The sequence below is a fragment of the Paramisgurnus dabryanus genome, chromosome 8, assembly GCF_030506205.2.
Source record: "Paramisgurnus dabryanus chromosome 8, PD_genome_1.1, whole genome shotgun sequence".
Lineage (NCBI taxonomy): Eukaryota > Metazoa > Chordata > Actinopteri > Cypriniformes > Cobitidae > Paramisgurnus > Paramisgurnus dabryanus.
The window spans coordinates 21,917,548-21,945,148 of NC_133344.1; the positions used below are offsets into that span (position 1 = coordinate 21,917,548).

The 27,601-nt window shown below is 37.3% G+C and overlaps 1 protein-coding gene across 4 annotated transcripts in view; it reads right to left on the reverse strand.

The window, feature by feature from the left end:
• Positions 1-27,601, reverse strand: part of myo1cb (myosin Ic, paralog b) — a 57,023-nt gene that overhangs the window by 16,298 nt on the left and 13,124 nt on the right. For 2 of the 4 annotated variants that reach the window (XM_065280997.2, XM_065280999.2), the window contains 8 exons: positions 7,298-7,453; positions 7,090-7,205; positions 3,699-3,897; positions 3,150-3,230; positions 2,694-2,873; positions 2,144-2,242; positions 241-354; positions 41-112 (listed from right to left, as the gene is read on the reverse strand). In XM_065280997.2, coding sequence (XP_065137069.1) covers positions 41-112; positions 241-354; positions 2,144-2,242; positions 2,694-2,873; positions 3,150-3,230; positions 3,699-3,897; positions 7,090-7,205; positions 7,298-7,453 — 1,017 coding nt within the window. Of the gene's footprint in view, positions 1-40; positions 113-240; positions 355-2,143; positions 2,243-2,693; positions 2,874-3,149; positions 3,231-3,698; positions 3,898-7,089; positions 7,206-7,297; positions 7,454-8,233; positions 8,516-18,691; positions 18,886-27,601 lie in introns of those variants that run through there. The other 2 variants (XM_065280998.2, XM_065280996.2) reach the window with 2 other exon arrangements.

Genomic DNA, 27,601 nt, shown 5'->3' on the forward strand with positions numbered 1-27,601 from the left:
ATCATATTAATATTTCATATTTAAATAATTGTAGTCATACCTCTTCTCCTTTGGCAATGATCTTTTTATGTGTTAGAGCCTCTTTAAGAACACAGCCATCCACTCCTATCAACTGTAATGTAAATGTACACATACGTGGTCACATACGCAACACATTTGAAGAAAAAAGTAATACATTATATAATTTCACGTTGTGCGCATTATCAACATCCCCATGATATAACCACACTGGCATCCTACCCTGGCCAAGTATTTAATCTGGGTTTCTGTAGTGATATAAGCATTTCCGCTATCCTCTCCTCCATATTGAACATTCCCCAAGTGAAGAACACTGGCAATAATGTTCAAAAGCTCCTGCAGAGAGACAGAGAGAAAGAGATTAGAAAACACTATACATATTATACACACACTAGTCAGACAGACAGACAGACAGATGGATAGAAAGACGGACAGACAGACAAACAGACAGATACACAGACAGACAGACAGACAGACAGACAGATAGACGGATAGACAGAGAGACAGATGGATAGACAGATGGACAGACAGACAGATAGATAGATAGACGGATAGACAGACGGATAGACAGATAGACAGACTGATAGACAGATAGCCGGATAGATAGACAGATAGCCGGATAGATAGACAGACAGATAGCCGGATAGACAGACAGCTGGATAGACAGACAGACAGACAGACAGACGGATAGACAGATAGACAGATGGATAGACGGATAGACAGATGGATAGACAGACGGACAGACAGACGGGCAGACAGACAGACAGACAGAAAGATAGACAGACAGACAGACAGACAGACGGATAGACAGACGGATAGACAGACGGATAGACAGACAGACAGACAGACATATAGCCGGATAGATAGAAAGATAGCCGGATAGATAGACAGATAGATAGATAGACAGATAGACAGATGGATAGACGGATAGACAGACGGATAGACAGACGGACAGACAGACGGGCAGACAGACAGACAGAAAGATAGATGGATAGACAGACAGACAGACAGACAGACGGATAGACAGACAGACAGACAGCCGGATAGATAGAAAGATAGCCGGATAGATAGACAGATAGCCGGATAGATAGACGGATAGATAAACAGACAGATAGATAGACATACAGACAGATAGACAGACAGACGGATAGCCGGATAGATAGACAGACAGATAGCCGGATAGATAGACAGACAGATAGCCGGATAGACAGACAGATAGCCGGATAGACAGACAGATGGATAGACAGACAGGTAGACAGATGGATAGACAGACAGACGGATAGACAGACGGATGGATAGACAGACAGACAGACAGATGGATAGACAGACGGATGGATAGACAGACAGACAGACAGACAGACAGACAGATGGATAGACATAGAGACAGACGGACAGATAGATAGACAGACGGATAGATAGATATACAGACGGATAGATAGACAGACGGATAGACAGACGGATAGACAGACAGCCGGATAGATAGACAGATAGCAGGATAGACATACAGACAGATAGACAGACAGACGGATAGCCGGATAGATAGACAGACAGATAGCCGGATAGATAGACAGACAGATAGCCGGATAGACAGACAGATGGATAGACAGACAGGTAGACAGATGGATAGACAGACGGATGGATAGACAGATGGATAGACAGACAGACAGATGGATAGACAGACGGATGGATAGACAGACAGACAGACAGACAGATAGATGGATAGACAGAGACAGACGGACAGATAGATAGACAGACGGATAGATAGATATACAGCCGGATAGATAGACAGACGGATAGACAGACGGATAGACAGACAGCCGGATAGATAGACAGATAGCAGGATAGACAGACAGACGGATAGACAGATAGCCAGATAGATGGATAGGCAGACAGACAGACAGATGGATAGATAGATAGACGGATAGACAGACAGATAGCCGGATAGATAGATAGACAGACAGATAGCGGATAGATAGACAGATAGATAGCCGGATAGACAGATAGATGGACAGGCAGACAGACAGACAGACAGACAGACAGACAGATAGATGGATAGACAAACAGACAGACAGATTTGTGTGTGTGTGTGTGTTTGTATGTGTGGTGATTGGTTGGTCGGTCGTACCTCCACCTCGTCATCAGAAAAGCCAATGACACTCAGAGCTTTCCTCACAACCTTCCAGTCATTGCGGTCATTTATGGAGCTTACTTTGGGACAGTTACCCTGAAACACACACATATATATGCTCATTCAGCAAAACAGAGGAAACAGGGAGGGGGACTTTCTCCTGACTTCCTCTATTAAACACCAGGGGACCAAGAGAAAGCAACAGAGAGAGATTTCTGCATATTCGCTTAGATCAAAAGGGTTTAGCCCAACATCAATGCATGGGCAAACCGAAACTATAAACTTTTTTTTAATCAACATGAAAGTAAAATTGACCCTGTTTGTGTTCCTGTAACCTAATTGGTAAAAGCATTGCATAAGCAGTGGCCAAAAATCATGGGTTCGATTCCCATTACTGATAAGTCACTTTGGATAAAACCATGTAAATATATTAAATGTTCTGGGTTTTTTGTGCATAATTCACATTTTCTATTCACCATCTTCAAAATGTAATACTTGACACCTATAGCGTAAGGTCAAATCCCAACAGATGTGAAAAATCTCTCACCTTCACAAGATACTGGTACTGTTGGGCGTTCTTCTCCAGACCGAGCCTCCTCAGCAGATCCTCTTCTCCTCCCTCGATGAGCTGATAGAAAATGTGGAAGTTCCTCTCGCCGTGACTCTGATGCACGACGCGAGACTTCTCCAGCAGATAGTTCAGGATGTGACCTCCTACCGGAGCACCCTGCCAACGGGGACACCCAGGGCGAGAAGCAGAGGGGATAATAACGGGTTTCTGATACGCAACCATGCATATTTTCACAAACATGCATGCACAAACACGCAAGGGTGGATGCAGCCAAATACACAACCCAAGGAGAGCATTGTAGGGGTGAAGGTGTATCAACAGAAACGCATTTGTTGTGAATCACAGTGATGGAGGCGTGATGTTTTTGCATGTAGATGGAGTGACAACAGCAATTTTGTTAAACAAAATTTGTACACAACGGTCAAAACTCACCTTGAAGTCAAACTGAATGTCCATGTATTTTCCAAAGCGACTGGAATTGTCATTTCGTAAAGTTTTCGCATTTCCAAAAGCCTGACAGATGAAAGGAGAAAAAAAGCAGGACACGAGAATATAAAATTTATGTTGGCATACCCAAAACAAGCACTGTATTTATACACTAAATGGCTATATGCGCATGCTACTGTAACAGTCGCACACACATTTAGATTAAAGGAAAAGGCCACATGTGCAAAACATCTGGAACTACAGCCTGCTGCACAGCTTCCGTTGGCTTCACCATTTTTAGACATCCTTTATGCATGTCTCAATCTTATCAGACGGATCATACCAGTGCCGTATAATTACCAGAGAGGTTTATACTTAAACCAGCATTACTCAGTGCTCAGAATACACACTGCTTTTTTTAACTTGGCATTGCTGAGATAATTAGGAGCATGCTTGTGCCGTGACAGCACTCCATACTTCTCTTTCTACTACAGTATATGTTGGCATACAGTAGTAAGATTGCATCCCACTTCGTATTTGATTTGCATTGTTTACCTCCAGAACAGGGTTGGATTGAAGCAGGCGGTCTTTGACGCTTTGCACATGCTCGTTGGCGGGGCAGGTGATAGCGTAGTACTGCAAAACTTTTTTGGAGGCTTCGGTCTTGCCGGCTCCGCTCTCACCCGAGATCAGGATGCACTGATCTCGTTTCTCAGTCCTCATGGAGCGATAGGCATTATCTCCCACAGCATAACTGTATAGAGAATATGTAAAAACTGTAAATACTTCAATAATGACTACATAACTGAATCCAATATTTTACTGATAAAAAGAGCAATTCCATGCAAATGTCAAACTTACCATGAAAAAAAAAATGTTTTAATCAAACGTTGTTGTTGATTTTTACCATACTGATATTTCAGATGTCAATCTTTGATGGCTTAAACACCCATGCAGCATTTTAAAATAATTTTTCAGTTAGGTAAGCACAGATTTCACAATCAACATAGAAACATGTCACACCCATAACACTGTTTTTCCTCATAAATGCACACATGAAAAATAAATAAAGCTAAATAAATACATATTATTTGTTCTTTGAAGAGCAGCCTTCCGCTCTGCATTTGTTAAGTATTATTGCTTTTGGTTTGTGCTTTTTTATTCACAGAAGTACTTTGTGTCCCAGAAACAACTGGTGTCCTTATTTGTCACATTCGTAACACATGTATATATCATCTAAAACACATGCATAGACAGATATTTTTCTGATAGCTGGATTATTAGAGGTTAATAAACACATAAACAGATGGTACAGTATATTGAAAGTGAAATGTATGTCAATAGTCGAAATGTGACCTTTGCATTTAACCCATCCCCGTGAGTAGTGAACACACGCACTGCAAGTGCAAGTAAGGTGCACTTGCTCAAAGGCACCTCCTCAGTCACATCCGAAAAGTTATGTACAGTGTTGAGGAAAGCTACTTTTAAGAGTAATGCATGACAATATTAAGTTACTCACAAAAAAGAAACTAATTGCGTTACTTAGTTACTTTTCATTGGAAGCAATTCTTACTTTTAAGTAGTGATGCACCGATGTATCGGCCGCCGATATTTATTGGCCGATTTTTGATGAATTTGAAACCATATCGCACAAGAAAGGTCAATACCGATTGTTTATTAATTAACTGCATAAAGAAATCCATTATATGTAAATAAAAAAAAAACGAGTTAATGTTGTTAATAAAATAAATGCTGAATAGCAAAAACCACCTTTGAAGGTTGTCATGCTGTCTTTTTATAGTTGTTTTAGCTTAATTTGTGCCTCTCTTATTATGTTGGTCAGCTGAATGTTAATCAAATTCATGTTCAGTAAAAATAATTTGATGCAGAAATAAACTAGCTAATAGACCAACTGTATAGTATTGTATACAAGTGTTTAATATCGGTATCGGCATCAGTATCGGCCAGAAGTTGTCTGTTTAAATCGGTATCGGCCCAAAAAACCCTATCGGTGCTTAAAAAAAGTTACTTTTGCGTTACTTTTTCTTGGCTGATGCTTGATCTCTTTCAGGCCTTGCAGATGTTTTTTATGAGTTCTGTATTCAAAAACTGCATATTTCATCACAAAAAACGAGCTCTGGCCTGCCATCTCAGTTTCTGACTCAAACTGTTCCCACACAGTCGTATATGCGTATGCGTATATGTATAATGTGACTACGTTTATTTTTATTTAGTACATAATTTTTTTAAAATCAAATTAATTAAACTAAAAAAGTAACTTGCATTACTTTTTTGAAAAAGTAACTACAATTTTAATGTGTACATTTAAAAAGTAATGCGTTACTTTACTTGTTACTTCAGAAAACGTTACTTGTAATGCGTTACCCCCCCACACTGGTTATGTATATGCTATTATTAGTTACATTTACATAAATGTTAATATTCATATACCAATACTGTTATATTACTATATTTAAAAAATCTATTTAAATCAAATTAAATACAATTCAAATAAATCACATTAAAATCCAGAAAATAAATGTTTTGTCAGTGCTTATAGCCCCTTGGTTAGTGCACCGACATACAGCAACAGTGCGTTTACAACAACCCGAGTTCGATTCCCATCTCTGAGGTCCTCTGCCGGTCACACTCCCATATCTCATTCTCCACCCAACACTTTCCTGTCTAATCTCCACTAACGCGTAAAAGTATACAGAAAAATATACAGAAATTGATTTAACTCATTAAATAGGGCTGCACGATAAACCACATATGATTGTCACGTGCATCTCGTCAGTAAAGCCGGTTCCTGGATTAGTAATAAACCGCCATCAGCTGCTTCCAGATGGAGCACCATTTACTACACAGAGCCGTAGTTCATTGACAAGAGAGGAAATATCGCATACATAATCACAGCCCTATTTACAAGACAAATTAATTTGTAACTGCAATCCTACATATTATAAAATATAATATGTTATAAATATATTCAATATTATAAACACATGGGTTTCAAAGTGTCCTTTTCTGGCAGCTTTAGAAAAACACACTGCCTTGTGGAGTAAAACCGTAGCATAAACATTGGAAAAGCCCAGAGCGAGAATCACTTTCATGAAGGAAGAGCAGGATGACACCAGAGAGGATCTGTGTTATTTCAGCCTGTATGACAGCTGAGATAACCCCTTCATCACATACACAGCTTACCATGAGTGTGACATGAGAACTGTGGTAAAGCAATGTAAAGCCATCACCTCTACCCCGCTGCATTTTTATTTAACTGACCAGCAGTATTTCAATACAAATAACGCTTCCTATAACAGCTAATACTAATCATATCAGTATTATTATTAGTGCTGGGCAAAGATTAATCGCATACAAAATAAAAGTGATTTTTTTTGCATAATATATGTGTATTGTGTGCAATTATTATCTATATTTAACCATACACACATACATATATTCATGATAGATTTGTGAAGTTATATATACATTTTATTTTTTTATTTATATATAATATAGAAAATATATAAAAAATAAATTATATATATATATACACACATGTAAATGTTTCTTAAATACGTACATGAATGTGTGTGTATTTATATATACATACAAATTACACACAGCACACACTCATATATTATGCCAAAAATCACTTTTATTTTGTATGCGATTAATGGCAATTAATCTTTGCCCAGCACTAATATATCAACCACAATAACACAATAAGCCACACCAGGTTTATACCCAAAAAGTATTTGGACACCCACATAAGACCCTTTTCTTGTCTAATACGAAAATTAAGTTTTTTTTTCTCTTTTAGTATGGATTAAGTGTACAAATACTTTAAAGGGACATGCATGTATACGATAGCATGGGACAGCATTTCACAAAGTAATATTCGCAAAAAGTTAGCGTAGAATTGTGGGTAATGATGATGACTTACATATGAGGTGAAACTTCATAGAAATTAACACCCCTGTATCGTTCCATGTGCTGCTTAGTGTAGATCTCCAGCTCTTTGTACGGGTTCACGGACACCAGCACTGAACCAATGTATGTCTGTGTGACATAATGCATAAGAACAATATGAACACTCAGGACAATTTACCAAAATTACTAAACTTTAATACTGAAAAAAACCCAGCTCTCACATAAATGAGGTTTTCCTTGAAGCGCTTGCGAAGGTTCTCGATGAACGCCACCTCACTGGTGTGGTTCTCCAGCAGGACGAAGTCCTGGACACCCACCCGGTCCCTGGCTGTCAGGGCGCTCTCCATCATCACCCGAATTCCGTCACTGTTCACAGCCTAACAGAGATTGAGAAAAGTGAGATATAAAGTCACATAAACACCCTCTAGAGGAATAGCAGTGAAAAGTGTTATAAACACACAACGAATGTCAGTGGCCCTCAGGGGCCCTTGAGAAAAATAACTTAACAACACTCCATTGCTCCTCCCATTTCATATCACACACAAAACCCGATTCATGTTTGTTCAGGAGTCTGTTTGCCCTGTTAGATTATGAAGCACTTTGATCAAATATTTCCTAACTGACCACACAAATTGTTAAGAACAAGAAAACACAAAGTTGCATTCTTATGTTTATATTTTGATGATCAATTAGGTTTTTTTGATTTCCCCAAAAGATGTAAACACTGTTCAATGCGCTTTTGTCTGAGCATTTAAACAAGCACTATTGGTGCACACGGTAGCATTAAACATTCATGACTAATCTCAGAAAAAAACCTCCAATGCACGACACTAAAAAGTACTAGAACGTATGGTATTACCATGTTTTTGGATATTACAGTAATTGGTTTTTGCAAAAGACCAAGTTGAAACTACAGTAGCTGTTCACATAGCCTGGATTACCGTATACAAACCATGACTTATAGTTTGTATCATGTTATACTATACATCTTTGCAGTTTGATAAGTTAACTAACATCACTGTACCCACAAACAAACTTTTCATTTCTGCATTTTATTTCTTCTCCAATGCAACAATCCAATACATCTACTTTTGCACTAAACCATATGTGTGACAATGAAAACATTGCATCTTCACCTAAAACACAATCATACTCACATCCTTCACCCCATCAAGGTCTTTAATGATAAAACCCCGCTCCAACATGGAGGCCTGGGTTTTTCGCATCAGACTCCCAAGGTTAGATAAATCCATGTTTTGGAAATGACCTCAGTCACCGGTACTTATCCAGAGATGCTCTTTAGCACATGCATAAACAAGCGGGTCACGCAAAAACACACTGTTAGTTAACTCTTATTGTCATTTGATGTGTTTGCAAGCCTGGTCATCGAGGACTACGCTTCCTTGCTCCAACAGAAATATCCAGAAAAGCACTCACACTCACCGACACACAAACACACTCGGATGAACAAATGCGTGATTATGCATTGAAATACACACAGACACATTGTGTGAATGCACCAGCTGCCACGGCTGTTGTTTTGCTATTGACACAGCAGCGCTCGTCCCCTAGAGGGAAAGAGAGGGAGAGATACAGCACACCTGAGCAAGCACTTTAATTAAGGTGATGTACATCAACCTAAACAGAGCGACGACTAATTCCATACAACTGAAGTGAGAGAGCGAGGCTTATGGTGGGAAATAACAGGCAGAAGAAAACATAACGGGCGAGTGGGAGCACAAGTGTCGTGCCAGGATGTGACTTCATTCCTGAACCGTCAGACTGCTGACTGCCGCGACAGAGCTTAAAGGCAACTTTTGAAAGTCTAACACTGAAGTTTGTTCTCCGTTGGGCTATGCTCCTGTTTTGCAAATCTAATTCAAATCTGATCGGTTTAATGCAATGTAAACAGCCGAAAAACACATTTAATCCAAATCAGATCAAACCAGATTTGAATGGATTGTATTTGTTTTTCAACCAGAATATAACCACCATTCAAATGTTTTATTTGATACATATTTTAAGTTTTTTTCACAAATGGGTACTGATAGAAAAGCCATAAAAAATTTTTTTTGTGATATAAGTTTTTTTGTGTAAAATTATCCTAACTAGCACAATGTAAAGAACAGTCTGTACATATATATATATAACCTTGATAACTTTAATATTATTGACGGAGTAAGGTGATGTCAAAAGACTGAAAATCAAATCAGTGATTAAAATCAAACTTTATCTTATAATCAAATTAAGTCTTTGGCTTGGATTTTACTAACAGGGTCAAATAGGGCTGGGTATCGATTCAGATGTTCCAGATCGATTCGATTTCGATTCACAAGCTATGTAATCGATTCGATTTCGATTCTTGATTCAATTTTCGATTCCGGTTCTCGTGTCGGTTTTTATACTCTATTCTCGATTCAACTCAATGAATATAGATTTAATACAAATAAAAAAGAACAGTGAACAGCAGTATACAAGTGGGTAATTAATAAAAAGAAATTAAAAGCCACAACACTATCGTCCTCGTCTTGCTTGCGAAATCTAAAATGCTTCCATACCTCTGACTTTTTATGTGAAGGTGGAATCAACGTCGATGAAGCATCTAAAACTGCCATTTTAAGCACTGAATGAATGAATGAATGACAGGCTTGCCTCTAGGGTTGTTGCGGTGACAGAATTTTCCCACCGGTTAATCAGTGCGTGACAAACCCGGTTATACCGGTTTCACCGGGTGGGAGGGGCTTAAATGCACAGAAGTGCGCATTTTACTTTCACTTTTGAATTAGATGCAACTGTTGTTTAAATCCAGCGCTTGCGTACGCTGCGTTAAATCGCATATGAATTTGCGTGCAAATGTGAGTGCAACAGCTGGTTTAAGTGCTTGAGTCAATGTGCGCAGGTACTTCTGACAGAAACCCGCCAGTCCCAAGCAGACCAACCGGCTATTCCTCCATAAAGCGCTGCTTGAATGATGGGTTTATTATTATTCTTAATGAAAAACACAACAACAAAACGATCTCGCCTATATTAAACATCATATATATATATCTTATAACAAAAACGAGTAAGCACGTGGCTTCTGCCATCGCCTGCTCGCCGCAGTCTGACAGGAATGAAATCTGACACCCGCATGCCGCTGCTCTGTGATGACGCGAGTTCAGCTCCGCTGGATTCAGCCAGCAGACACATACAGTTGTAAGTGTTTGCTCTCTCTAACGAAACTAAATGATTTAATTACAAGAAAATATCAAAACGACGGTGAAAGACGGTGTCGCGGTGGGCAAGTGATCTAACCGGTGAGAGGCTGAAGCACCGGTAATCACCGTTTCACCGACTATCGCAACAAGCCTACTTGCCTCTAAGGCAAAAAAAGAGGGTGACATCTAGTGAAGAAGACTAGTAATTATATTAATATTAACTTAAATTTTACGTTCAATGTTTGTGGAAATATATATATATATGAATGAAAAAATCGATTATGCTCTTTGAGAATCGATTTTGAATCGACCACGTAAAAAACCCTGATTAATCGAAAAAAAAAAAAAATGGGAGCAGTGTTATTCACTGTTATTCGTTATTCACATTTTAACTATGACTGTAATTATAAAAATATAGTTTTAAAATAGTTTTATATTAAAGAGAATAGCAATTTTTTTTATACTTTTATAAATTATAAAAAGCAAATTAGCATAAAGTTATCGTTATTGTCCAGTGGTGTGGACACTTATATAGTTATCGTTATAGTTATAATGTTAACGCAATAGTTATCGCCAGTGTTGGGGGTAACGCATTACAAGTAACGCGGATTACGTAATAATATTACTTTTCTGAAGTAACGAGTTAAGTAACGCATTACTTTATAAATGTACACATTAATATTTGAGTTACTTTTTTAAAAAAGTAATGCGAGTTACTTTTTTAAAAAAGTAATGCGAGTTACTTTTTTTTAAAAAGTAATGCGAGTTACTTTTTTTATAAAGTAATGCGAGTTACTTTTTTTAAAAAAGTAATGCGAGTTACTTTTTTTAAAAAAGTAATGCGAGTTACTTTTTTAAAAAAGTAATGCGAGTTACTTTTTTTAAAAAGTAATGCGAGTTACTTTTTTTAAAAAGTAATGCAAGTTACTTTTCAGTTGAATTAATTCAATTGAAAAATAAAATAATGTCATGAATTAAACTGAACATATTGCGTACAATTAGGCACTCTGTGCGCCTGAGGGGGAACAGTTTAAGTCAGAAACGGAGATAGCAGGCCAGAGCTTGACATTTTTGCGATCATAAAAAACACCTGCCAGGCCTGAAAGAGATCAAGCCTCAGCCAAGTAAGAAAAAGTAAGGCAAAAGTAACTTAAAAGTAACGTAAGCATTACTTTCCATGAGACATTTCCTTTTCTGCCTTTACAAACATTTGTGTATTTTCATTGAGGACGCGCTCGGATACTAACAGCGTAGACCTGCCGCACGCACACACAGCAGCCTGTCATCAGTGCACGTGAACAGAGCGATCTCGCTCACGTCTTAAAGCTACAGTAACCTAATTCATCCCTCAATAAAATCACTCTCTGCTCTTTATTAAAGAACTGTTGTACTTCATACAAATGCATGTATATTTAATTCATACAGTAAAGACTGTGAAGTGTTTTATTTTCTTTACTTTTAATTACTTTTTTCATTACTTTTTAAAAATTTCTCTTTGCAGAATACATATTTGTTGTGCTTATTTATTTGATTCTCTATTAAAACAATAACATACCTAATTATTGCAAGTAATATAACAAAGGGAACATCTGTGGTATTACTTTTTCAAATAAATAAATAAATAAATAAATAATTAACAGTTACAGTCATCAAAGAAGAGCTTGCATATCAACTTAAGAATCGGCATTGATATCGGCCGATCACAAAGACATCAAATCGGTAATAGGGTCGGCTGCAAAAATCCTGATCGGGGCATCCCTAATTGTATCTCAATAAACTGCATGATTTCAATCATAGCATCATACAATGCAAAACGAGTTACATACAAAGGTCCAAAGATCAGATATTAAAACAAATTAGAATAGTGTGCAGTACACTTAACCCCAGTATTGTCTTCCCACGTACACCTGCATACTTCACAGCATTAACACAGAATTGACAGTAAAAACTGGTGATGAAGGGATATTCAAAACTAAACTGACAGACCGGACAGACTGTGACATCATTTGTTGGCCATCTCAACCAAAAGTTTATTCAACCTTTTCAAAGAAAATTTCCATCAGAACCACTAAATATGAGACTAGGCTTACATAATACATATTTGTTTGAATTTGTTTGCATGCCTGTGCATTTATACTTAAACCATGTCTTTATGATTTGCAAACTGTAATGTTTGTGATATGTTTTGAAACTACAATGACTGCTGCCTTACATAATCTGTGGTTTACTAATACACACAGATTATGTTGAAATGACATCAGGGGACTTAATCAAAACTAAACCTGCCAATAAGCGTATGAAGGGCAGAAACACGCAATGTTTTGTATGCTAGACAATTGACTTCAAGGTATACGACATTTCATTTGCTAATATCAATTACTCAAAGCCTCATGTTTGTTCAGGTAAAATTAAATATTATGTCTACTCTGACTCATATCTCTACAGGACCTTAGAATTCAATAGTAAAGCTATGAATTTTTTTTGTGTGTTTGTTTGCAATGTTATCTGAACATCACTTTAACGTGATGTAATAGGTTCCAAACAGACATGAAGAACAATAAATATGTCGTGACCCTTTCCTCAAAGTTTCCTTCCTAATACTTTCTCCATAAACAGGCTACAACAGTTTTTTTTTGTGGGCTTTATGGATTTGCCTCCCTGCTCCCACCCTGGTCCCCTTCCTCGTGTATGCTGGTCTATAAGGCAAATTACACGCCTTTGCCATGTGCTCACTTTTTCCAAATGCAGCGCTGAAAAAAAGCACCAAGGCAGGAACACAAACAAAGTTCCCAAATTCTCCACTCGCTTTTTTGAAAACTCCCAAAGATCAAGGAAAGATAAGCATTTGCTTGAAATGGCAAGAAGAAATGAGAAGAATTTAACCTTAATTTTCCAATACTTGACCTTCCAACATCTTGCCTATTTATTTTAATAAAAAAATCATGTCGGCCCAGCTGTTTACAAGAGTATCTGTTAAATTAAACGTCCTCTTCAGCACTTTATAAATTGCAAAAACAAGAGAATTAAATCTCTAATATTTTATTTCTCTAACACACGTCTGATAACTCTGTTGAAAGTGAAACTTTCCAAACCAGTAAAAGCTGATATAGTTGGAGGTCAATGTTGGACATTAATTAACTTCAAGCAATGGCACTTTTAACAGTAGTTCGGTTGTTTTTAGTGTAGGTTTTTTTATTAACAATCCTACCTTTTCAAGAACCTAAACAAAACATTACAATGCTGTATTTTTACTGTAGCACTGAGAAGAATTAAATGAATTTTGGTGTGTTGGTTCATTTACATGATTCATAAATAAAACTATTTATTGATCAAATACACCATTGAGCAATTAAAATATCGATTCACAGATTCAAATATTTATTACATCCGCCGCTGTTTCTCGCTATGTTTTCAGACCCATAACACTGCTGAACGTTGACTAACAGGACGAGAATGTATCATGGATTTTTCCATAGTTAGTGAAGATAAAGGGCACATTCTTACTGTAGATATCTAGAGCAAAGTTATGAGCTCTCCTCTCCACAGCAAGAATGGAAAGAATGGTGAAAAAGAAAACCTAATTTTGTCTGCTTGCTTATGATTTTAAGCTATTGAGGTTACAAAGTAAACAATTTCCATCCAATGTCATCTGGCTCACTTACGACTCTCTTCTGTTCTACTCAGATTCTATTCTACAGCAAAAAAGCAAAATTGGTGGAGACACGGGGCGTTGTAGAGAGCCACAGCTAGATTTAAATGAACACCGAAGCAAAAACCTTCCTTCCAAGCAGGGGCTTTTTGTACAGTGCTTTGATTAAGCTTGCTCTGTAGAGCAATTGTTAATAGATAATTAACAAATAAACAATAAAACCAAGCAATTACAGCATTAAGCAACATTAATAACACTGTGCTCCTGTAGCTCAGCTAATAAAGTGCTGTGTTAGCAGCACAAAGGTCATGGGTTTGAATCCCAGGTAACACACATACTGATAAAAAATTGTATTCCTTGAACGCATGTAGTAATATCACTACGCCTGCTGCAGCCATGTTACATCACCAAAGTCCTTGATTATTACACCAGAATGAGAGTATAGTGCTAACCATATCTGCCTAGAAAATCACAACTTTAAATTTTCTGTCGGTCTTAGTACACATTGTAACTACAAGAGTCAAGTTTTCAATAGGACAAATATCAAAACTCTTTGGTTATTTTTTAGCGGGATGCTAATGTCTAATCAGATTCAATTAATTGTGCTAAGCTATGCTAAATGTGCTAGCGCCAGACTCGGAGATCAGCTGAATGGATTCCAAAACGGTAAGAATCAAATGTTTAACTCTAGGGAGCTGGAAAATTAGCAATTTTCAAAAAAAAGTGGAGTGTCCATTTAAATGTCAATATTTGTTGGTGTAATTACCCATGCAAAGTCTCTGGTAAAGAGCACCTATTTCATTGCTAAACAACAACGTTATTTTGTGTATTTGGTATAATACAATGTGGTCGCATGGTTTATGGTTAAAAACACATTATTTTCTACATACTGTACATTTTTGTAGCTCAAGATTTCACTTTCTCCCTGAAACGCACGGATTTGAAAAGCTCTGTGTCCCTGATTGGCCAGCTTATCTGTACGTTGATTGGCCTGAATCCCTCTGATGTCAGGCGGAAAGGTAAAGCTCCTTACCATGTTTGAAAGATTTGCGCACAATGCAATGCTGACAGGAGTCAACTTACAGGCTTCGAGTCCAAAGCGGGAGGAATCATGATAATGTCAGTCCTCTCTAAGTCACAATAAAACATGTGATGTCTATTCCAGTGGACACAGGGTCTGAAGGGGTTAACTTAAGTGTACATTTTCTTCCTCATAATAATCACACACAAATTTTAATTATTTGTTCTTTCAAGATCTGTCCCTTCTCCATTTGCTTCTGGTTTGTGCCTTTAAATTCACAAAATTCCTACAAAACATGTTGTCTTCCAAAAACTTGATGAAGGAATGTGACCAATGGATGTGACAAAATGACAAGTACAGTATAGACTGATATTTTTCTAACATCTGGGACCTACCATCAGGGGTTTGTGAAACACAGATGGTTCAATATATTGGTAATAAATGCAATTTTTTTTTAGGTTTTGGGTGCAAATATTAAATCCATAATGCTTGAATTGCTCAAATGTAAATACAGTAATAGCGACAGAAAAGAACTGTGGTGTTATTCCACTTTGTTTATTGAATTTTTCCAAAGAAGTGTAAAAAGGTTAAATGCCTGCTGTTTAGGTTTCTGCAGATGGTCAGCGATGGAAAAAAACAGTTTCATTTTTAGAACTGGTTACTTTTTAACACATCGTCAAGCAATTTCCCATTTTGCTTGTTGTGTTTTTTGCAGGCAGAAATTTGACTATAGTATGATAGATGTTTAACCAGTGTCCAGTATATTTCAGAAATGTCATGACTTCATTTTCCTGCAGCCCCAAAGTGATTATTCACACGACAATTATGGATTAGATGATACGCTCAAAAAGCCTGGCACACATCTGAGTCACCATGAGCAATTGAATACTGCCTTTGAAATGAACATAAATTTAATTACAGATATTTCAGACCTGCTCTGTCAACACATACAAAGCCAAGACATTGACATAGACCTACTACATGCCTACCATATCATATCATATCATCATCACCCAAACAAAAAGTAATTATCAACAAACCTCTCCAGTGTTTCCTTTAATTACAGCTCAAATCGATTGAAATTCCACGGATGGCGTTGCAATTCACATTACCATGCTGACTCACTGGCTGCCCACGCGTTAAAGGGGCCGTTTAAGTTTGGAAAGTCAGCTGGTGGGTGTCGGACTCCAAGGGGAAAAGCTGACAGACAGGTGTGACTGGCTCACCCTAAACAGGTGAAAGTCTTACATCATAATATGTATACCCACCACTCCATATGCAACTCTAAAGACACACCCACAACACTTACTTTCACTTGAAGTAGATATAAAGTAACCAGCTGTCCGTTCTGGGCTGCCAGACAATGCAAGGCATTCATGTCCAGAGGGCGTTTGAAAGGCACAAGTAATGACAACTATAAACTGCTTACTGGACCTTAGAAATGCTCCTACACACAACAAGTCCGTCCAATACGGCCCAATCATCATAGTCACTGACAAAGGTCACAAAGCTGGCTCGTCTCATTCAAAACCATTCAAAAGTTTGAACACACATAATCTTACACTCTTTCCACATTTTAGAATAATAGTCAAGTCAACAAATGGGAACTGTGCTTACTAACGAAATATTAAACAAATCAAAACTATACATAGCTACATTACTTCCTCAAAATAGACATCATTTGCATAAAGTACAACTCTGCGTACTCACTCAGCATCCTCAAATCTGCTTAAAGTGCTATGAATAAATTTAAAAATAAATAAATACATTAGTTTTAAATATTTAAGCACAAACCTTTAGCTTTTTAAGATATTACATTTATTCAAGTGTATATAAGTTTGGGCTGCATGTGCAAAGCCATCTTCCTCATCTCAGTGGCTGCAAACATCTCACGTCTGTCCACAGTCATCCAGAGTAGGGTGTCACCGTGTAAACTTCATTTCCTGTCCTTAAGAGCTGTATCTTTCTGTAAGGAGTGTGGCCCTAAAGCTATTCATTGAAATCTCGGGTGAAACTTCACAGATGATTGCAAAAGGCATGCGGCAATCTCTCTCCATCGCATACCAGAACTCCCATGTCAGACATTCATCAAACCTCTGCAATTATTCACTCGCGATCAAACGTTCCCCAAAGCTGATGTGAAAACATTTGGATTTATGCATTTGGCTGATATATACAAGGTAAACATTTTATACCTGTACTGGTAAAAATTTATACTTTGTAAATCACATGTTGAATGTGAAAGGACACTCATAGTGTATCACGGATGACATCAATGAGTGGATGGCATGCCTGAGAAAATCCCAGAATTCAATATGTGCATGCTTGATGGAGTTTTGGCCTTGTGCGCTTGTTTTTGAAGTCACTGTGGCTATCAGCAGAAGGTCGAAAATGACACAGACAGGAAGAAATGTAGTAGGGTGAAATGGCTTGATGACAGCCGGCATTTTATTATCTCTCCTGCTCTTCTTCTAGAAAGGAATTCAAGTGACTGCAGTTCCTAAACCAGAGATTGCGTTACAGGGCACTATGGCGTAAACACAGATACTGATAGTCTGATATGCATGAAAGAGATTCTGTAGATAAGATCAATACAACAAAACTTTCTTTGGGGATAAGTGACTTTCACTTATAGGCATATCTATATCTGAATCCCAATTGGACAGTGACGTCTAGGGATGCACCGATACTGGTATCGGCCTCGATACCACATTTTCTAAAGTACTCGTACTCGTTAAAAGTCCCCCGATACCAGGGATTGATACCACGGTCTGAGAAATGTCTATGTTTGAGTGGCGTGTAAGGGGTTAATGCCTCGTGTTGTCCAAAGAGGCAGAGTTTACAACAAACTGGAAAACTAGTCCGTTGTTTTTTTGTTAAATTATATGACTAAAGCTGTTACCTGTAAATTTAAATCATGTTTTTTATTAAGTACTCTGTATCGGTATCGGCAAGTACTGAAATGCAAGTACTCGTACTGGTATTCAAAAAAAGTGGTATCTGTGCATCCCTAGTGACGTCGGCTGATAATCTTGCCCACTTTGTCAATTAACAGAAGTTTTAAACAATGCCAGTCCCAAACTATATAAAAGGCCTCAATAAATAATGTATGATTTGTTTTATTTTAAATATACATCTACATATACAACAGTTTTGAGTTAAGCTACAGGTCAGTATCGTCATTAAAAGGTCCATAACTAGTTAAATACTAACCATGCTAGGGATGCACCGATACCGATATCGGCCTCGATACTACATTTTCTAAAGTACTCGTACTCGTTAAAAGTCCACCGATACCTTGAATCGATACCACGGTCTGAGAAATGTCTATGTTTGAGCGGCGTGTAAGGGGTTAATGCCTCTTGTGTTGTCCAAAGAGGCAGAGTTTACAACAAACTGGAAAACTAGTCCTTTGTTTTTTTTGTTAAATTATATGACTAAAGCTGTTACCTGTAAATTTAAATCATGTTTTTTATTAGGTACTCTGTATAGGTATCGGCAAGTACTGAAATGCAAGTACTCGTACTCGTATTCAAAAAAAGTGGTATCGGTGCATCCCTAAACCATACCTTCCATGTGCTGTTTACATGTGAGAACACACAAAATTACATAAACTAAAAACAAAATAAAACCCTTTCAAAGAGTTTGGCCCAGAACCACGTATTTTACTTCAAATAAGCCTCACACGCTGACACAGCAGAATGTCCCAGCTGTTTTTGTTTAATATGAAGCATGCTGTGGTTCTTACCATAGCTCGATACTTCATCGTCCTGCTCTTCCCGGCTTGTTGCCGTAGCTATATGAATGATTTGTATTTCCAAAGCGTCGACCCTTGTTAGAGAAAGTGCTCAGAGTTTGTTATTTTAACTTCTGCTCCATGTGTAGGAGCTCCTCAGCTGCCATTTCTTCAACGTTAAGGTTTCTTTACCCTGCGTGTGTGTCTCTCTCTCTCCCTCGCCTCCCCCCTCTCACTGCCTACCGAGGCACGAGTCAGTCCTTCTGAAAAATGACACACTCCCACCTCTGCCTCACTTTACTTATTTGTTCAGTTCTTCTGCACTGGGATTTAAGGTAAAAGGTAAAGATCCAATGTGGCAGACATGTGTGTGACTGCACTTAAAAACTAGCCTAAAAAATATTAATAATAAAAAACATAAATATGGAATGCATACAAAAGATAGGGAAAACATTTAAAACCATACATCAGTCAATTGTTTAAAGGTGCAATTTGGGACTTTTAGCAGGATCTCTTGAAAGAAATGCAATATAATATACATCAGGGTTCCACACCTTAGTTAACTTCAAATTCAAGGACTAAATATGGGGACACATTTCAAGTGAGAGCAAGATTACATCTTGTTACCTTTAAAGATACATTGTTACAGTTCCCTTATCAGGGAACTCGCGCTTGGTCACTGCGGTGACACTTTGGGGACGCATCCAGGGGTAAGTGTGTCTGAATGTGTAAATCAAATACAACCAAAAATGGTGACGTGGGAGCAAGGAAGTATATCGCTATCTGAAATATTTCCAAAGACGACGATACAGGGATGCAGGATGCATGGCAAGGGAGACGCAGCGTCTCATTCCATTCTCATGGAACAACAGTTACATACGTAACCAGAGACGTTTTCATGTGTCAAAAACATTCGCATACAGAAGATATAAGCATTTAAAGCAAACAGTTTAGCACACAAACTTGAATTTTTTCCAGAAAACTTCTTGCATAAAATAGATTCAAGCACTTTTAATGACCTGTATCTATGTATGTATTTTTCAAAAACTTCCCTTGAATTATTTCCCCCATATTCACAAACTTTTAAGGATTTCAAGGACCTGTGGGAACCCTGATGAATATATTATACGTGGTTTATAAAGACCTGACATAGTGAACTGTATTGTTTTTATTACCTTAGAATGAGCTGCTTTTATCTATCTACATACACCGCAGGTCCCCACATGGAGAATTGTGAACTTTTTTGCAGCTTTATTTGCCTTAAATACACATATGCGTAAAAATTCATGTCTTTGCAAATATACTCATAAACACGACAATTTAGGGCTAAAGGGAAAGTAAACAGCTGAAAGAGAAAACGCATGTGTAACATATTGGATCAGAACTTTGGTCTTAAAGGGGAAGTTACCTAATTTTGCTCCTGTCTGTCACTGATGTTTCTTAGGAAATCGCCCACTGCTCTTGACTAAATCACTTTTCTAACTTTAATAATATATATATATATATATATATATATATATATATATATATATATATATATATATATAATAATAATGTTATATATATATATATATAAAAAATATACATTATTATTTATTATCATTCTTTTATCACTGACTGTTTATCTTCAGTGAGCTTGACTTTTGTTTGTTTTAATCTTCTCTTTTAATTTTTTTGTGAGAATTATGAAAATTCTGTAGCATTAAATATTTTAATAACATAAAAACCTTATTAAAAGATAAAAAACTCTACCGTGATGCATATCGTTACCATGATGATATAAAATGCTATCGTGAAATAAAATTTTGGTCATATCGCCCACCTCTAGGACCCTGGCAATCAAACGGGGTGGAAAGACACATCAAAACTCATGACTCAGTATGGTCTGCACTTCTAAGATTTCAGAACATAATATTGTAAAACCAGGAATAAAAAGCAAATCTATTGGTAGATGTCATTCTAAATAATCAAATATATGCACAGAAACGTTGTATGAGTGCATCCCATATAAAAACATACATGCAGACTGATTCTGGAATTCACAGATGTGGGATTTCAGATGGATATCTAGCAGTAAGTGTTGATTGAAATATGACCAATATCTATGCCATTTAGTTTTTTTCTTAGCCCCTACCAGTGATGCACGGGCAATGTATAAACAACCCACACCCGAACAACGTTTTCAACTAACCGGTCCGCAACTCGGACCGCAAATATTATACCTCACCAGCTTTCTGGCCCGCATTTTTTTAAAGTAGTACATGTTTAAAATAATTAATTGGCATCTTTATTTCAAACGACCCGAATATCATTAAAAATAATTTGGATGACTCGTAACCGCGGGTAACGCAGGCAACCGCTAATTTTGGATCAACCCGCGCATCACTGGCCCCTAACCAACCCCTAATGCATGTTGAAGCAGGTTTATGCAGATTTCAGATAAGAAAGAGTCAGAGAGGCAAGACGGATGTGCTTAAACTTGGCTCTGTTAAAGACAAATGGGCCAAGTGCACTTTACGAGTCACTTGTTGTAATGGTGCTATAGTTTATGAGTTTACAGCCGGATTTCATAAGCATATCAGGTTAACGTGTATGAGCGAGCCATCTATCTGATAAACAGACAGAATGATAAGATCAAGATCGAAAGTGCTAAAAGTGTGGGCCAATCTTACGAAATATCTTGTAAACCAGTGGTTCTCAAACTACAGGGGGCCGCAAAATGGTGCCAAGGGGCCCCAGTTTTATGACATTTTATAAAATACATTAAATAAATTATTTAACCTACTAACCAATAGCAATATGTTGCATCTTTTTATATGTTTAGTTTAATAAAAATAAAATAAATTTTCTTTTGGGGGCGCAGCTAAAGGTACCACTGTTCTAAACTATCAAGTGTAACAATAACTTTAAAATAATTAAGAGTATTTGCTATCAAAACCAAGTCCTTCAGTATTAAGTAAAGGGTTAATTTATAAGAGAACACGTGTTCCTGGGTGTAAAGGAGAAAGTATGACAACACACCACCTCTTCCACTACACACAGAGATGTATGGAAAGCACACAATAAACGTTAATTGGGTCTACACAGAGCAGTGCCATCTACTGGATACTCCATATGACTCAATGTTTGCAACATACATAACAGCTACAATCCTTCACCATTGCTTGCAGTAAGAGTCTGTTCCAGCCAGGTCTGGATGCTAACAAGTTTACAGCCCTTACGTCTGTTCAATCAATCTGTCACTCTCTCTCACTCCCTCTCACACAAATGCCAACATAATCAGAGACCCCGCCTGCTGGAATCTCAGTAATATTTTCCAGACGGTGAGCTGCTTCCTTTCTCTGGGAATGCTGACATGCAGGACCGGCATGCAGGAGGAAGAGGACAAGGAACAGCTACATTGTGACATACGTATATTAGGGTGTTTTCACATCTGTAGTTAGGTCTCTGTCCGCTTGTTTGTCCGTTTTTGGTGTGCACCAGACAGGAATTTGATAGCTGCATTGATTCGTACCTGCCCAAACGAACAGCACCAAGTGAGCAATCGAACTCTGGTACGATTCATCTGAACTAAATGAGGCAGGTATGAAAGCACCCTTAGTTCACTTTACACACTTATAAGGACCTTTGGTTTATACATTTATGATGAGTGGCTGCTGTCAATGTATTACAATGGTTGTCAATGAAACAGGATAAACATATTATTAGATAATCCTATTGTTTGATCTCTTGGGTCGTTTCGATTACGTTTCGATCACATCCATCAGTCAACACTTTATATTGCCTCACAGCTTTTAATCAGTGGTTATAATAAAAACTTTTAGTGCTCTACCTTACCAAAGTACCAGTTCCTGATAGAGAATAAATAAACTGAACTAAAAGGGACAGATCAGATTAGTCCAACCCTAATTGCTTTTTTATAGTACAAGAGCATATGGTGAGCACAGACTAAACACTATAAAAGCATCATAACAGCGGTACATACAAGCTGAATCCAATGTTTGGTTGCACTTCATGACTCCTGAGATACCTCTATCGTCCTGTCCCACAATACTATGCGTGTGTGCGCAATGCGCATGGGGAATGTTATTGGTAGAGCTAAAAAAAAAAAAAATAGCGGCCAAGAAAGAGGCTGGGGCACAAATTTTGTGTAAATTTTTAGCGAGAAATTAGTATTGTAGTTTTCCTATATGTGATTAGTTATCATAAAGGCACTCTCCGTCTATATTTCAAACACGCTGCCTATGAAGTGTGTCCGAATGTGTTTCTCTGAGCTGCCTTCATACCCCCGAAGTCATTGCCTCATGAGGCAGCAAGGCAACAAGTCAGCTGCCTAAGTTTTCAGACGCAGCCTTTGGTTAGGATTTGGATTTTTCAGGTGTGTTTAATTAGGGTTGGAGCTAAACTTTGCAGGACAGTGGCCCTCCAGGACCAGGAATGCCCACCCCTGCTTTAAGATATGGTGTCAACAACCCCTCCAGTGTATCACTCACAAACCCTGTTGTTAAATATAGCTAAAGATGCTACATCATTTTGATTGCATGTACCAGGCTCACTGGACTGAAAGACACCCGTAAAGGTCAATCTAAGGGTGGGACACATCCTCACATGGCATTCTGGCAGAGAAACAAACACTGAGGTTTTGTTAGTTATGTGAAGAGCTCTATTACTTAAAATGGTGAAATGATATCCGTGGGAAAGCACTAATGGAAACTCTGGCTCTGTTCCCCTAAATGCTTGCTCTGATCTCACCCCAATTATACTAACTGTACTGGCCATCCATCGCTTATCCACAAATCATACGAAAGGTTTGTCCTCTGGGGTTATGGGCAAATTAGTTATAAAGTATGCATGGGAATAATGTATTATGGGTAAGGATGCATAACGATTAATCGCGATTAATCTATATAGCAGAATAAAAGTTTTTGTTTACATGATATATGTGTGTGAACTGTGTTTAATAATTATGTATATATAAATATGCACATATTAAGAAAGAAATATATGTTTATATAAAGTATTTATATATAATATAAATTATACATAAATATTCGAATGTATATACACATCTAAGCATTTTTGAATATATACATGCATGTGTGTGCATTTATCTATACAAAGTTATTATACACAGTTCACACACATATATGACGTAAACAAAAACTTTTTTTCTGCTACAGATTAATCACGATTAATCGTTATGCATCCCTAATCATGGGTACATTATTCTTTATTCTAAGATTTGAGGTTTTAAACAACATGAATTCTTACATATTGAACTCTCTAGCAACAACTTATAAATTTTTTTTGGGTGAACTATACCTTTAAAACCTGGTCTTACGGTTGAGGAACATTGAACTACAAAAGATTTTGGGTTATTTTCAACCCAGCATTTGGTCAAGAAGGGACGCACCAAATCCGTTGGGTTGTAATTAAACCTATGCTGTGTTGTTTCAACCTAAAATGTTGGGTTGTTTTAACTCATTGTTGGGAAAAAATGTAAACATTTTCTGAGTTAATTTAACACAACAGGTGTGTTTGTTCCTTTTTGACCCAACCCAGCATTTTTTTTATAAGTGTATAGCTTTAAAATAGCTATCTCTATAACCTTCCAAGTACTCAAAGTACTCCAAAATAACCTTAAAATATTAAGGCTTTTTTCAAGGTTTAATTTATTTTTGTGAAAAATCCTGTAGGTGACCTCCAGCTCAATGGTTGATTTTGCAACACTCACAGGTGAGTCATAGTTCAGTCACTGGACTCCTGTATGTTCACCTCCAGTAGATCTCCCACAAACAAATCAATCTCTTTGCCCTCACCATCAATTATTTCATCTGTCCATGATGAGTTAAATGTGGATTGTCCTCAGTACACAATGGAGGTGCGTGAGAGGCATTTTAATTCAAATATTGTGTGATGAAACATATGAAAATGTTTTGGTCTCTGTATTTACTCCCTCCCTCCCTCCTTCCTTCTCCTTACTGCTCTCTCTCGCTCTGCCCCTCCCATCATCGCTCCACCCACTCTGTCACAAGCCTATTTATACTGTGACACCACGACAAGTCTATTTGTAGATACTGTTCAGTCGTGAACGCAATCGACAAGAGATAATGAATATCGACAGAATAAACCTAATCTAAAACCACTGTCTGGCAGATTCACTGCGTTGTTAAGGAAACAGTGAACCTGAAAAAAAAAATATTCCAACATTCCACACCTGACTAACTTCCTTTTGTGACAGTCAAATGGGAAAATTTCTATGATATTTTCTAAGCAATTACAATGAATGTGAAGCGAGGCTACAAAAACACAAAAGTATCGCAAAAGTTTCTTGAATTAGTGAGTTTTGTGAACTTATTATTTAGACATTTGCGAACTGGTTTAATAAATAATAATTCAATAATTGAAAAGATCAGGCTCAAATGGATAATTCACTTTTAAATTACCTATTAAGTACACACCAGAGAGATGTCAAAAAGATTTACTGTGACAAAATGACTAAGTCATAGGATTTCAGATGGTTTGAATACAGTATTATAGCAAAAAAAAACTTACATGGTACTTTTGTATCCATTCTCAGTCTTGAAAGCCTCAGTACCATTCACTGTAACTGCATAGACAAACAACTATATAATTACATAAAATCCTTCTTTTGTGTTTTGCAAAACCTAAGTCATACCGGTTTGGAATCACACAATAATGCGTAAATAATTTTGGATGAACTGTTTTTCTAAGAAGTGACTTTGTAACCCTACTCTGTTCGGTCCTTTCCATTTCCTGCTGACTCCTAATTCAGCACTTCAAACTGTTGTGACATTCAAAAAGCTGTTACACTTAATCACTCTTTTTCCTTTCACTTTCTCTCTTTGTTTATAACTTTTAAGACGGTCCCTGAGAATGTGATCACAAAGCAAATACAACACAATGACATTAAATCCCTCTTTATTTACTAAACTGTTAGGCTGTTGCACAAAGGGAGTGGTGAAAAATGCCTGATAAGGGAGAAAAGCACAAAGCATCATGGGAAACGAGGATGGGAACGTAAACGAGCAAGGGAGGTGAGAGAGAAACAGAAAGATTTATAGGCCTAGACCTGCAGAGGGGGTTCGAGAGGGATGGTGAAGATAACAACGGGGCATAGATATGACACGTGAGATGTGATCATCGAAAATAAGTACATGAGGGAGGTGTAGATGATTGCAGGGAGAGTTTGTGTGAGCGCTATGTCGTCTGAATTGAACAATGTAGGTGTTAAACCGCCAGCACTTTACTGGGTACAGCAAAAGAGAGAATTGGGGATATAGAGAAAGGAAGCCCAAAGTCTCACCACCACTATGAAGCAATCAGGGGATGCGACTCAATGTTTTGATATAACTAAAGGAGGTCACTGTGGTAACGTGTGGTTCAGGAAGTTGTATGTTGACCGAGAGTGAAGTTCACACTTAGATCAAAGTTCCCAGCTCTCTTTTTATCTTTCGTTCCTCCCATCTCTTCTTGAATCATACAGCATCTCACAATACTGTATCTGCTTGCACCCATTGTGGAGGACTAATTTATTTCCAGAGGACTTTGACATGATGTGTTATTACACTGTTAAAAAAATAATTTTTTGAACTTAAAAATATAAGTTTAATTAACTTGAATTTATAATTAATTTCAAATTTCTTGACTAGTAAGGAATTGCTATAAATTATAAAAATAAAGTTGAATTTGCTTAAAGCGGAATTGAACCCTAGACATTTTAGCCTGTTATCAGGGGTAATTTATTTCCATTTTGCATTTTACATGAGAAAAAAAAGAAATTTGCACGATTTCGATAAATTAGATTGATAGCGTGTTGAAGCAAATTTTCGTAATGGTCTTTGATGGACTCAGTTAACTCTTTCACCGCCAGCGTTTTTAAAAAAAGTTGCCAGCCAGCGCCAGCGGTTTTCATGATTTTCACCAAAGTTTAATGCCTTCCAGAAAATGTTCTTCTTTAAATATATAAACATTAGGGCCGGGACTCGATTAAAAAAATTAATCTAATTAATTAGAGGCTTTGTAATTAATTAATCTAAATTAATCGCATTTTAATCTCATATAAATATTTGACCTGAGAACATTAAGAAGTATTTTTACATGGATTTTTATGAATAATGACTGAATACATAAGCTTAACAAAATATTGTTTATTTTTGTTCAACCAAGTCGTTGTACCCGGAGTCCACGCTAGCTGCTGTATGTTTTGCATTGAGATGATACTTGAGGCTCGATGTGCTGCGGTGATATGTGAATTCCTTGTTGCATATCTTACACACAACCATGCTCTTATCGACGCTTACCAGTGATGCGCGGGTCAATGTATAAACAACCCGCCCGCAAATCGGACCGCAAAGAAAATATATACCCGACCCGCTTCCTGGCCCGCATTTCTTAAAGTAGTTTGTTTAATATTGCAGGGTTCGGGACTGTCTGTGTTCTGGTACCTATGTGCGCGGATGCCCCACCTCGCGTATAAAAACAACAAAACATAATATACTATATAGCCTATATTAAAATTAAAATATATAAAAATGTGCATAATATATTTTTTAAGTTGCACATCGTTTATAGGTTTCTTAAGTGAGATTCGGATGTGAAAAGCGCTGCATAATGTACGCGCCTTTAGTGTTACCATTGAAACTTAACTAAATTAAAAAAATAAGAGGTGATATATAGCTTTAGCCTACATAAATGCTTATTGCTTTAATGTTGCGAGTTCCTCTTCGACTTTTCTTGCTGTTATGTTTATAATAGTTCATTGTTCAGAGTTCATATTGATGATCTTATAGTCAATTTAAAAATGCTCTTACAAACTGACTCTATTCGTTTAACTTTTTTCCTTTACCTGCCGTCGCTGTTCTCTGTGCGTGTCCTCCGTCAAAGTAGCCTATTAAAATT